The 14440-nt window shown below is 37.9% G+C and overlaps 1 protein-coding gene across 2 annotated transcripts in view; it reads right to left on the bottom strand.

Annotated features, from left to right (window-relative positions):
• LOC138940134 (retinal homeobox protein Rx1) overlaps window positions 1-13496 on the bottom strand; it is a 43080-nt gene extending 29584 nt beyond the window's left edge. For both annotated transcript variants that reach the window (XM_070308686.1, XM_070308687.1), the window contains exon 1: window positions 12468-13496. In XM_070308686.1, the coding sequence (XP_070164787.1) occupies window positions 12468-12642 (175 nt within the window). In that variant the 5' untranslated portion in view covers window positions 12643-13496. The remainder of the gene's footprint in view (window positions 1-12467) is intronic.
• Between the last annotated feature and the right edge of the window lie 944 nt (window positions 13497-14440).

Genomic DNA, 14440 nt, shown 5'->3' with positions numbered 1-14440 from the left:
TTTAAATATGTATTATTAAAAATATGTATATAAATAGAGCATGTGGAGCGGTGATTATTCATTCTTCGCAAAGTTTTTAAATAACTACAAATAAATGATTGACATATCACGCGAGGTGCGTTCACGCGAGCAATTTTATGTTTATTTGTATGAATTATAAAATTGAAAGAGGCAGAAAATGAGTTCGAAACACTCGTATTGTTTGCGCGCGCGACGATCGCTCGAATCGTACGGATATTTGCAGAAGCGGATTTCTGTGATGCGGGTAGGCGTATACACGTCTGATTCGAATAACTGGATGCCTCGTGTATATGCGCGCGGATACGTCTGTGCAATAATTGGTTTCGGTCGGGACAGAGTAACTATCGTGATTAAATCCTACGGGGCAGATGCAACGTGGCGGTGCGGTGGGTTGCTCTTACTACTTGCCGCCCCGTTATATCGAGGGGTACATATATTGTTGCGAACGACCTATATTTTCGTTTAAACGCGACACTATTATTCGAAAAATTATTACATTGTTCGAGTACCGAAGATTAGAATTGAGATTGGGGCCGGTTAAATGCGGACTAAAATTTACGTGAGATTTATAGTTTTATAAATTTCTAAGTCCTTAAAAAAAGAAAGAAAAATAACGGAAAACTTATATTTATTCCTGTGTAATATCAAATTTTATACTATTAATAACAAATTTATTTATATTGTATTAATAAAAAATATTCTACTTATGTATAATGTGATCAAAGTATAGAATAATTGAAACATTTCCCCCGTTTCCTCCCGTATTCTCATCGGCACCAATAGAGATATCTTGAGCAACAATTTTGTGACACGATCTCCGAGAGAGATGAGCAAGACAGTCGCCGGTATTTCGCGTTCACGAGCGACGAAGAAGATGGTATCGCGCAGATGCAAAGTCCTAGCTAAAGTCGCTTCTAGCTACTTAAGAGATTGACACGACCAGATAGTGTAATGGACGATGCATACGGGTCAGGAAAAGGAGAGAAAAAAAAGAGAAAGAAAGAGAGAGAGAGAGAGAGAGAGAGAGAAAGATTCGTGGTCCTCGGTCGGCCACCGACTCTAATGGGCCAACACTGATCGCTGATAAATTTCAAAACGCCGTGGGGGCCCTTTGATTCTTCTAGGCGGCTTAATCGAGTTAAGGCGTCGATTGAAGAAACGCGTTAGCAGCGAGTTAATGCGTCGCGCGTCATTCCCGGGAGAATGATAGCACACGCAGATTTGTGTCTGCGAGTGAGATGTAAAATCGAGCTGAATTATCGGAGTTAAAAAAAGGCTAAATAATGCTCTTACGTTGTCTTATTGCTTGTATTATTCAAAGTGATCGTATGTTAAAAGCCATCTTCAGGGCTTGTAAGAGTTACGTATCATAAATATTTTGTGATTTAATTAAATCTTTTTAAATAATTTATGCTAATATAGACACCTAATATTATCATTGCATATCACAGAATATTCTTTTTGAGAATTTACATCTCATATGGAATGTTTATGTTTTTCGATAAAAGTATTAGAATATAAATTATTATCCAAATGAGTCAAACCATATGCACATGTGCATATTTCGCATGGCGTATTCTAATAAAGTATCCCAATTTTGACAGACAATATTTTGTTTACAATGCAACAGAATATTGTTATCTGAACCAATAATATCATAGATATTTGTGTAGTAAAATTTTTCGCCGTTTAGCGACATGATTGTGCGAAGTAGAATTTGAAAAAAATCATCATATCAAATATGTCAAAAGTTATTCATTGTTACGTGCTTATTAAAAGCGGCTAGACTGGTGGTTCAGTTCGTTTCCATGTGTTTGTAATGTAAACCACATATATCCCAAAGCGCGCGTTTAATATATTTGCGAGCAAATGTCGCGAATGATGAATTAGAGGTAAACGAATTGATTGCAACAAATATACGAGCTTTCGTATATCAGTCGCGAACGATGATATCCCCGAATACCGACCAAATTAATTAACGTCCCGTTGGCATTTGTTAAAAGAGAATCTTTGGCGTATAAAACGAGAAGCCGGTCAATCGCCAATCAAGTGTCAAGATGGTTACATAAAACCAATGAATCTTCGCGATTTTTTTTAGACATTCGTAATTCAATATTATTTCACAATGACAATTTTTCGAGCGCTTATCGGATCATCAGCTTATCAATAAGTTAACCGATATCTCGGGACAATAATTTTGCAGAAGCTTGAAATTCCTTCGTAATGTCGTTATATCGCTAAAACGCGAAATGTTTCTCGTCATCGCTTATCCTCAATTTTGTAATCACGGGAGGTTAACAATCGTTTATAAGGCAGAGTGAATGATGTGAAAATTGATAGGCGATACGAAAATTGCGCGAGATCAACGATATCAGGGATGAAGGAGGATAGACGCGCGATGATTTTGTAAACTCGACGATACGCCGCGTGGAATATGGATATTAGAGTTCGCCGCGTATTTAATTGAATTTCCTGTTCAATATTGATACGCCCAGCGCGGTATTCATAATCAAAGACTAGATGCCCAAAATGATTAGTATTTCGATCCGTGCTATTTTAGTTAGCTCGCCTGAGGAAAAGTCACGTAATCAGAATCGTTTAATCCGTGACGCTAATGCATATCTAAAACGAATACGTTTAACTGTGATAGTGATATCATAATTCTATTTCAGCATAAATTACAATGATTTTATTAATTTTGTTTTATTTTTATTTTCATTCTTATTTTTTAAGATGTTAAAAAATTTTCAAATTTGAACATATAAAAAGCAGCTTTTATATTGCAAGATATTTTATTAGAAAGAAACTATATTTTTTTTATTTGTTGAATTTGATCAATATTCTATGCAATTGCATTTCGATTACAAACTTATTGAGCATTTCTTTGCGAAGTATAAATGTTTCTCAAGCGCATGATATAGAGAATTTCTTACGAGAGGAACGAAAGATTTCTTAGATTCTCTCATGGATACTGCTCGATATTCGATGCAGGATATACCACGCCGTCGTTTGTACTTAAGCACGGCTGTCGATTCGGAATCTAATTTCCTTGATCGGGCGTAGGAGGGAGACGAAGACGAGACAAGGAAAGATGGAGAACAGGAGGGGAAATAAGAGAAAGAGGAAAGGTATGTGCCGTCACATAGAGGGCTTAGCTCGCCGACCAAAGAGGATTACAGAATTTGTCTTCTCGTGGACCATCACCGGTGTCGTTCCTTCTTTTCCCTTCTCTTCCCTTGTCACCCTCCTCTTTCTCTGTCTCTTTTTCTCGCTTTCTCTTTTCACCCGCTCTCTCCCATCCCGACTCTTTCAGTTTTTATCTCCGGAACGAAACGCAATGGCCACTTTGCGCGGCACAAAGTTTCGACGGAAATTTCTTCGTAAAAGCCACTGTCACCTGTCGCGCTCTTTAATCCGACGCACGTATCGATCCTCGAGAGGTGTCTCCGCCCGCGAGACGGTGCTCTTTTGCCCGCTCGAGACACGGCGGACGAGTGTTTTTATTATCGCGTTAGAGAAACGGTAGTACTTAACGCCGGCCAATACTTTCCAGCAAATTTAATTTATTTAAAGCACACGGGGAGAACTCGGATCATCGGGAGCTGTTAGTCCAGTTAATTGACGGGCGATTAATAAAGCGAGAGAGAAAGAGATGGAGATGGAGAGAGAGAGAGAGAGCGTAAATTAGCGAACTGGTTTCTGATCGATATCTCAGGGCGCGGTTTTTCTTTATCGGCGCAAGCGAATGTAAACGGGTTATATTTCCTCCTCGAAGAGTCGTTACATTAAAACTCTCCCTCCTAAGTCTGTAATAAATTAAATTTCAGGATGACCGATGCCGATCTAGCAACGATAATCGCGTTATCAAAACACAGCGTATGAGTAAATTACTTTGTAAATTGGCGTAAGGTTCTTAATCAAGGCAGTTTCTTTTCTCCTCGTTGTTACAACACAGGCTCACACAGGCATCGTAAGCTGTTTGCGAGGAAGCGAAAAACGAGAGAACTCTCGCGTTTAATCTTTGCCCGGCAAGATGGATATCGGATTCGTCGATTATTCGCGTACCGGTATCGAATTATATCGTCGGAACACGACGACGAATGCACGTGTCTCAACAAAGCTCGAAGCAAGGTTCTTAAGCTGTCATCGGGTTCTTGTCGCGAGGATAGAATTTCCGTCTAAACGAGTCAACGTACGCAACCATCGGACAGTCGAGAAGATGTTAAGAAATATGTAACACTTAAAGAAATCAACTTAATCTTTTCGAAACAATGTGTGACGGAATAAAATCCAACTTTCGAAATTTGGTGAAAAAATATTATTCTTAAAATAAATGATAAGAGTAAATTAAGATCTCGCGTTCACATCCTCTCTCTCTCTCTCTCTATTTCAAAATGAAGAATACAGACTTTCTTTATATCGTGCTTAAATTTATTTAAAAATTTACTTTCTCGAATCCTTGCATATTTTATAAATTTGACATTGCTTCCAATTAATTCTCAGCATCGGACAATCTTGTCACGTCTACTCGAGCGGCTACAACCATCGCCGATGACTATCTACTTCACGGACGCTAGTTTTTCGATATTTCACGGCACGTGTCGCCCCGGTAATCCCCGGGGGAGTTGACACTTGGTAATTACACTAAAATTTGCGCAGCCGACATTTGCGGCCTAATTTACACACGTTAAGACACGGGAGTACGATTTATTTTGTTTACACTTCCTTCGCGCGATTTATGGATACATTCTTAATGGTGCCTTCGTTACAATAGTAATCAACGCGGTCAGCCCCTCGTTATCGTTACTAGTTAATAATTTAATTGTTCGGTGGCGTGCGCGGGCTTTATTGGGATATCTTTGCCGACATCGCGTCGTGTTGCGCGTGTATGCGTACGTACATATGCGTGCCTGCTTTATGAGCCAGTCAGAAAGACCTGTACGCGTGTGATATTTGCACGTGTGCATGCACGCATGCACGCACGCACGCACGCACCCAGATCGGTAAAGTGACTGACGGCTCGCACACATACGCGCGCGTATGTCCTGAATTATCCAGGCGTCAATATTAATCGTGGTAATGACGTACCGATTGCTAATCGCTGCACAAATTACGCCAATACTGCACCGCGAGCGTCTCTCTACTTCCTCCATACCTATCTATGTATATATATCCATCTGTATTCCTCCTTCTCTCTCTCTCTCTCTCTCTCTCTCATCCTTGCTCGTGTTCATATCTCTCGCTTTCCTCCCTCTCCGTCTTGTACGATGTGGTACACATATTCCCTATATATCTACATCTATATATGCAGATTTCCGTCTCGGCGTAGTCGACTATCGATCACGAGGCACTTCGACATCCGAGCGCAGTAAAATAGATTCCACGATGCCCGGTGTACGATTGATCGGCGACACTTATGCGCCAATTACTATTCTCGCAAGCTTTGATCCAACGGTAATCCGGTTAAATCAGTGCGGAATGGCGCGAGTCGCGCGTTCTCGTCTCGTTCGCTTTCACGAAAATAGGAAAAGTATTTGGCGTATCCGCGAAAAACACGCTTCTTTACGTAGCGTTGAAATCACGATTAGATCGATCGATCTCGCGACGATTATTGTGTTAAAAATTGTTGAGGAGAAATAATATTTACGAAAGCATTGATTCTCGAATACGTAAATAAAACAATATTGTATGCAATCTATTTAGTGATATATTTTTTATTATAAAAATTATTCTTCTAAGAAAGAATATCGGGATATATATATGATAATTTTCGTTATTGGTTAATCATTCTTATTCGCTATTTTCTGATTATCTGCTTTTATTATATCGAAGAAATTTGTGTCCATTTATTGCCATTTGGTATCTCCGATGATGAATTTTCAAAGAATAAAAATTAGTTTAAAAATTTTCATTTAATGCCCTTGCAAATTGAGAGAGTGCAATAGAAATATCAGTGATTGTTTTTCCAATTTATTTGTTTCTACAATTTATTTGCGATCGAATCGTAAGTGCGAAATGTTTGCAGGCGAAAAACGACGGTGGTCCCAGCGATAAACAGGGGGTATAAAATTACATGTAATCGTCGATGCCCCTCCACCATGGTTGCGCACCCGCGTATTGTCACGCGATCGAAATTACTCCCCCTAACAAAGCGCTTTTACGTACGGCGCTCTAGCCCGACGCGACGCGACTCGCGACGCCCTTATGTTACGTCTCCGTAGAAAATCGTGATATAGATTTTTGTAATATAAGTATTACCAATATCGTGCATTAGGATATTTATTATTAGAGGTTTTAGGTTTTTCTCGTTTAAAATGCTACAAAAAGTTTTAATTTAGAGGAGTCTCCGAGTGAAAGACGGTTAATATTTATTTAGGATTAAAGAATAAAATTAAAAGAAAGTGATTGCGTGTGATACTATTTGCTTTTTGAGACCTTTCGAATCTCGAAGTAAGAGAAGATGAGAAAATCAAAAAGGGATACGTTAAATGAATATGCGTCGAATGAATGTGTAACGTTGTAAATTAATATAGATATTGATTTATATTGCGGATACGCCTGCTGCAAAATGTAGATGTTGCATTTTAAGTTGATAAATGTAGGTAGATCATATATCAGAGTCCGCGATCAGATTAGCGTCAATTTAGCGGTGTAAAAGCTAGGTCGTAAATATTTCCCACAATCTCGAATCAGATGGAGCGATATAATACACATACACACGCGCGATAAATAATGAAATTGTGATAACGCGAGTCATGTCGCGGACGGAAATACGATTTTTTTTCCAAGAGAGAATAGGTAAAACAACGAAATATTTATTCGTGAGATAATCGTTTTGATAAAGTATTTCGGGTATGAATTTACGGGCATAATTTATCCCGTTTGACGAAACAATTGATACTAGCACTCTTGTCATTAACACGTTTTGCAATGACACTTTATTTTATGAAGAAATCATTTAATTTTTTTTTTATTTTAAAATACAAATATAATATATACTTTGTGCTAATTTTATTTTATTGAACAAAAGAGAGAGAGAATGATAGATTGATAAAATTTTTTTAGATAAATCAATTTTGCTGTACGGATATTGTTTATGAGGATAGGTAACACACATATACACATACAAGTTCGAGATAGTCGCGAATAATTTGTCGCGGTAATTTATTGTAATTAGCATAGATATTATCAGTCGCGCGCACGATTAATTACGACTCGGGGAAGATGACTTGATATCGGGAATTGAATTAGACAGAATAATTGTGAAACTTGCGAGGCAGATGATGAAATTACGAAGCGGAAAGTTAATGACATTAGCACGGCGTTAAAAGGAATTAGACAGATATTGGTGGGAAACTCTCGTAATACAACGAAGAATTAATATGAAACGTGTTAACATCACTGTTCATATCACGTCGCGGGATTGACTTTGCGCACTGAAAGCGATTTCACATTTGTTCGACTAAATATATCGTTCAATTGGCTTATCCTATCATTATTCATCTTACACTTTTTATCCTTTCCATTGATTGGAAAGCGCAAGTTGCAATATTTTCTTCCAATACTGTATGTACTGCGATTTATATTAATGATTAGAAAAATTATACGTAAAAGCAGAGAATTATTTACGAACAGTGAGCTGTTCGAACGAGAAGAAAATAACTTCCGTGGCAGGGTAATATTTGATTAACAGACGTATCAGTTTCGATGTCAAAATTTTCCGTAACATATTCACCTTTCTTTTAAAAATAATAGCTATGCACAGAGAAATGGTCAATAAAAATTAATTTAAAAAAATGTCATTCACACTTAAAATGTACCAAAATACAAAAAAAGATTATTATCTCATAGTGAAACTTTATAGTTATCAACAGATTAATTCCAAATTTTTAAAAATAAAATTTACCTTGCCTGAATCTTATAAAAATTATTATCATATTGTACAAATTTTTTTCAAGTATCGTACATATGTATATATATTTATGTGTGTAAGTTATATTATATTTGCTGTAAAGTAAATGTGAAAAGATTGATTGTAAAATGTATCGAATTGAGAATAATATGGCGAATCACATTCTCAAGAAATAAAGATACATATCGATCAAGTTCGTTCATCTAAAATCTAAATGTCTCGTTCATTTATACTTAATGCGACGTGACTTTATTTTAAGAGTCCAGAAGCTAAAACAAGAATCTGACAAATACTAAAATGACAATGTAGCACGATGACACGTGTACAAATAACGTGTATCGCGCTCGCGCACACTTCGCGACAACGATCGTTATTCCAGCGAGTTAATTTCGATCAATCGCGACCGCACGGTAGACAACCGATTCTCGCCGAGGATAACAGACCTGTTAGCCTCGTGTTAAGAGTGGTAGAGAAAGAAAAAGAGAAGAGGAAAGATGATGAGGGAGAGACAAGGAGAAAGGACGAGGCAGGCACGATCCATTAGTAGGCACGTCAATTCACCTCTTAAGAAGCAACTTAAAGCCGCTTCCACCTATCTCCTTCCCCATTTTTCTCTCTTTTTTTTATCCTTCTCTCTCTCTCTTTCTCCCTCACGTTCTTTTTCATACTTATTAGTGGCGGCCTTTCGTCTTTTACCTTCTTACTCTTTTCGCGCGCGCGCGCGCGCACGGTATCATAATTAATGATAATTCGATTAGCGGGACAAGATTGGGTCTTGGCTAAGCAGCCTCCGTCTTTCTCTTGGTAGATTTCTTTCGCGGTTGGTCCATTCCCCTCCCCTTCTCAAAACCCACTTCATAGTTTTCACCGAAAACGATCAGCGTAAATCCTTGGGAATAAATGCCGACGATTAATCCTACGTTGAACATATTAGATTTGACAGGCCTATTCAGGTTTATTATAGTTCGAAATCAGATAAGAACGACTTTACACGTTTACTTTTTCAAGTTGATGTGTGTGATTTCTTTTATCCTTTTCACTATCAATAAGATTATGCGTTGTTTTGATTTGAGAATATCTAATAAAAATTGTTATCCAAATAAAAATATATATTGTACATATGAAACGATAAGTTTTATACACTAACACATACGCTGCACGATGATATTTAGTCTCATTACATATATTTTATAGAATTAAGAATTAATCAAAAATTGCGAGCTATATTTACCGAAACACAAATGATTGATAATTTACATATCGATCAATGTTAAATTATGTTACGTGCATATATATTTGATTTAAAATTATTTTTACTATTAGTAAATATTACTTTTACTGAATTTCTAATGAAAATTGTAATTCTCTATACAGATCATTATGAAAACTATTTTTAACACAAGAGAGAATGCGACACATTATTAAAAATTACGATAATATCCGTCTGTCGGCCGCGTTTGTTCTTCGTCGAGAAAAAAAAATAAATAAAAAAAAATATGCGCGCTTTGACACAATATTAATTTATACCGCTTATAGAAATGATATTCGATATATAGCTGTTTGCCCATTCTTTTCCCGCTCGTATCTACCAATAATGGCAGCGCCGGCACAAAATTGTTTTGTCGATTCCGACCCTTTCGCCGAAAGTGTTGCGTCGATAACTCGTACTCTCGCCCCGCGCGGATTTTCAGAATGACACGAACGACAGTTCGCGGGCAGCGTAGGCGAGCCGCGTAGAGACGAGAGTGTCTCGAAACAGGAATTATCGGATATATTGTATGATGTACGTTTCGTATATGTGTGTATATAATCGATTCGCCCGGATCGGTTTCGATCGCTAGCGCGCCTAGTTCGTCTAGTTCGACGAACGAGATTCGTTGCGAGATACTAACGATTTTCCAATTACACGCTAACGTTTGCAAGATCAGAGGCCCTCGGCATGCCGAGCACCCCCGTGAACACGCGGAACCGCACATGCGGCGGGTGTGCGATCCGGTTCCGCGCGGGAAACCGACGTCAATTCTTGGAATGATTAGACAATATATTAGATAATATATTATCCAAGACCTTTTACGTGGCCTTTACTTTAATAAAACAAAGCTAATGGAATATTAGAAAATTAGAAATTCTAATTATATTCTAAAGTGTGCGTGTGGCATTGTTCGCATTCATGATTGTATCGATTCTGTTTCACTTTGAGTGTTTATTCATATCGTGTCATCTAGAATTTTTATCAAAATATTTCGTCAAGAGATAATTGTCCCATTTTAGTTTAGAGAGATAAATGTGTGCAATTAAGTTTCAATTTAATTGAATTATTTAAAAAAAAAGATTTTGTTTTTCTCCTTCTCATCTTCAATATTTTAGTATTGGATGAAATGATAATGAAAATGATAATGAATTTAGGAACATTCTCTATTTTTATATTACATTTAAATGTACTAATCATTGATTACGATGATTAATATCATATGCGGCCGGCTGGCTTCGGAAATGTTTAGTTCACCAAACGTTTAATCATCGATGTATAAATTATGGATGTATAGCGAAGTATTAATTTAAATTATTTTGGCGTAATAGATATAAAATAGCGATTATACTTCGATGTTAGAATAAACTTCCATTAGTTGTAAAATATAGCATAAATTAAATAATAGAACGTATAAACGGCTTACGAAAGTGAAAAAGGTAGCATGCAGTGAAATTGATCTCATCAATATGATAGAAAGTCACGCAACGAACACGATTATTATCTAAAATAATACGTATTTATTTATATCATTAGCGTTATTTCGTTTTTGGTCCATAACATGTTCTAATCGTGAAGTGTACGTATATTTAAATACCATTCTATAATTTTATTTTTCAGTTTAAATAATTTATATTTTTTTATATCATCACATGTATGCTAAAAATCCAAATATACAGAAATATTTTAAGCTACGTAAACAAAACAATTATTCTGTAATGAAAAACTTAGTTCCAGGTATAAACTATTGTACGAGTGCGACGATGCATAGACAAATGAAACAATGTAATAATTTTACAATAATAAAATTAATAACGATATATTTACATCGATTTACGATAAATTAATAATAGCTATTGATTTTATTATTAAATAATTATCGTACAGTGTGAATTTATTTGAACGCATTAGTTATTCTTTCGACTTCCTGTTATTTTTTTGCATTCACTACCCGATCGTTTTTCTTAAATCTTGTCCTCGGAACTGAGGTCGCACAACTGCAGCGATAATTAATCGAAATTCGATCAAATTGCATTACTGCCCGTAACACAACTGTCAGACAGGATGGCAAAGCTAATTCGCGACGCTTGATCGTGCCTGTCCGGCAGAATGCAAGATTCAACGGACAGTGAAATGGTTTAGTCTGCTAATCGAATTAAGCCGTAAATGCGAAAAAAAATGATCGGTTTCCGTGGAAAACTACACGCGGCCGTCGGTCGAAATGCGGTTCATTCTCCCGTCAGGGCTATTAGTGCGCCATTGATTTTTCGTTTTGGGGCAATGATATCACGAGAGTTTGTATCTAAATGCGATCGGAGTTATCTTGTTGATTTTTATAAGAGCGCACAAAATCGAGCGATTTAAGATCAAAATCTTGTATAATTAAAAAAAAAAAAAAGAAAGAAACTAAAAACTAATAACTAATAAATGATTGATAAACGACTTATAAAATTTGTGTAATAAATATTTAACGGCGGAGCGCGATACCGAAGAAATGATTAATGATACGATAGCGACTAATGAACTGCAGATGGATAGACGTGAATGAAAGTAATTGGGGATGGAACGGATGATCGAAACTGTATCATTAATGAGTTTCGAAAGGTGACATGAGTATTTTATAATTTGTGGATTGATGTGCTTTGCATATGTTACCTTAGAATGGGGAAAGAAACTCTGCGTAGGACGTTATTTCTAACGTTGATCAATCCGACGGTACGAGAAAACGATGAGATCTTTTGCAAATTTGCCTTTGTTTGTTCAGAATCTCGACAGTTAAACGTAGAGACAAACTTAAGAAAGAAGCACGCTGCTTTAACGGACAACGTGAAATTTAGTTGTTCGTCGTTTAGCAAACTCCGGACGATTGACTGAAAAGCACGAAATCTAAGATAGATACGAATAAAAACTTGTGTTGTAAGTTCGAAGAGGGAAAACATTGCGTCTTTTTTTGTTACGATAGCTGAATGATTTGAAAATATTACAAAATACATATATGTTTACACAATAGTATTTCGTCTCAGATGTTGACAAGTTCTAAGGACTATTTGAAAATCAATATTAATGTTTTAATATGATAAATTTTTAACGTCATTTTAACACATAATAATTTTAGTAGGATATATATTAGAAAAAGTGGTTATTATTTTTATATATTAAACAGAAAATAAATAAATTTCAAAATTTTATAACGAGTTTCATTATAATGTACCAAAATCGTATCTAAGGGAGAGTATAAGAATAATGTTAACCATTAATAATATGGCAATAGTGAAATTATGGTACCAGTATTTTCTTGCGCGTCGCGATTTGTGTCCTCCATCTCCTGATGAGTTCTTTTATGACTGGCCAATCCAAGGATTGCATCGATACTGTGTCTCGGAGTGCTGCTGGTCGGTTTTGGTAAGACTATGTCCTGACTATTCTGAGAAGCCGTGTCAACCAACTGCTGAGAATCCATCGTCGGCAACTCTTACACAGGACTCTTCGCAGAGGTTGCTTCGAGCTGGACGATCCTCTCGCCGGTTAAGGATCCCGCGAATGATTCTGTAGATGCACTACAGTTCGATAATCGCGCGACGAAACTTTTTAGCACACGTGTTCTTCACCGTAAAGTGCATCTCGAATAACATCACGCACCGCTTAAGAGAAGAGGGATTGATCAGTTTCAATAATGATTATAAAACTGAGAGAAAACGCAGGTATCGGTTAAAAAAGTTTGCATGTAAATTTAAAATCTTTGTTTTTATGAGATTGTCTTGGACTTTAGATTGCATTAATCGCGATTGACGAGATCATGTCCGCGAAATTAAATAGGATCTTATAGATGTATCCACTCCGATGTGTTTGTTTATTTAATACACGGAGATAAAGTTCATAACGAATCCCCGTCGTCACTTATCACCTCTTCACAAATCATGGCACTCTCATTACATTTCTGTCGACGAAACTGACTTGTCTTTTCTAACATCAGTCAAGGATAAGAGATAGATGTTCGTTGACCGAAATTTTGTAAAACGTTCATCGCCGGTCCTAGTCCTAATTTCCAGGAGTGATTTGTTTCTTTGCTATCGTTTACCGATTCCGGATTATCGTCCAAAATCCGGAGCTCTTAACGGAGTCTCTTGAATGTCCTGCGTCCACTGTGATCGCCTATTTAGATCAGGGAAAAGTGACAGAAAGGGAATGTATCCTTCGATCTCTTGACAGAATGACATTCGACCTCGTCCTTGTTCATTCACTTTCGCAGACGTCAAATGAAGTCTTTCCCGTCGAAGCTCTTGAGCGTGCGTCGTGTCAACGAGGACTAGCCGGTCGTCGTCTACCGGGGTGGCCTTTGTTGCAGCTGTACACAACTACTCCCGGAGAGACTACTTGCCGACGAAAGAGGTGGTCCGGGCAGCAGCCTCGCGAGGCGTGGCCCGATTCGACGAATCGGCGGGGTTGTTCGTTGAATCCATGGCCAATCGCGACCAGGATACAGGAACATGGCGAGATCAGCGGTGCTCAATCGAGGGGTTTTGATAGTAACCCTCTCTCTTAGATGGGGTAGCCGCAGGGTTGAGGAGGGCGGACGGACTCCCATGACGTGTCTCGACCCCACCAGGGTGTGTACGTGCGAGCGTCACGAGGGTAGCGTGCACGCGCGCGTGCGTGTGTGTGTGCCCTTGCGATTGTACACGTATATGTAGGGGATGAACGCACACGAGCGAGCGAGCTCGCGCGCACACGCGCACCACGAAGGGGTGGTTCACCTAAACAGAGGCGGATGGTACACACACGCGGCCGGAGTGGGTTGATTCTTGCGGCGGATTCTGGCATCCCCTGTAATTGCCAGAAATGAGGTAAAGCTTACCGCTTATACGCCGAGCCTCCTACGCTTCTGGATGCCCCGCAGATTCGCGAGAGGACCTTACGCCCTGCTTTTGTCCACGATGCACCCTATGCACTCTCGTCTCGCATCAAGAGAAAAGTTTACGATGGCGTGATTCGTTTTCATTAAGGAAAGGAGATTAAAAATTGTTGATTTAACCGACAAAGTTGACGACTTTAACTTTTGATACGTGTTGCAAGTACGTAAAATTCAACATCGTGTTTGCACATTAAGTTTATCGAAGTTTTATCGTATTTTAAGGAAGACTGAAGAATTTATATCGCACGCCAAGTGACCTTTTCGACAGCGAGATATTCATTTCGCGGCTATTTTACCGCATTGGATAAACAAAAATATTATTCCTGCATGAATGTCATTGGGAAAT

The sequence above is a fragment of the Polyergus mexicanus genome, unplaced genomic scaffold, assembly GCF_030449975.1.
Source record: "Polyergus mexicanus isolate NDT 795.1 unplaced genomic scaffold, iyPolMexi1.0 SCAF_16, whole genome shotgun sequence".
NCBI lineage: Eukaryota > Metazoa > Arthropoda > Insecta > Hymenoptera > Formicidae > Polyergus > Polyergus mexicanus.
Note: the sequence above shows the minus strand (reverse complement) of the source record. Positions and strands in the feature narration are given on the sequence as shown.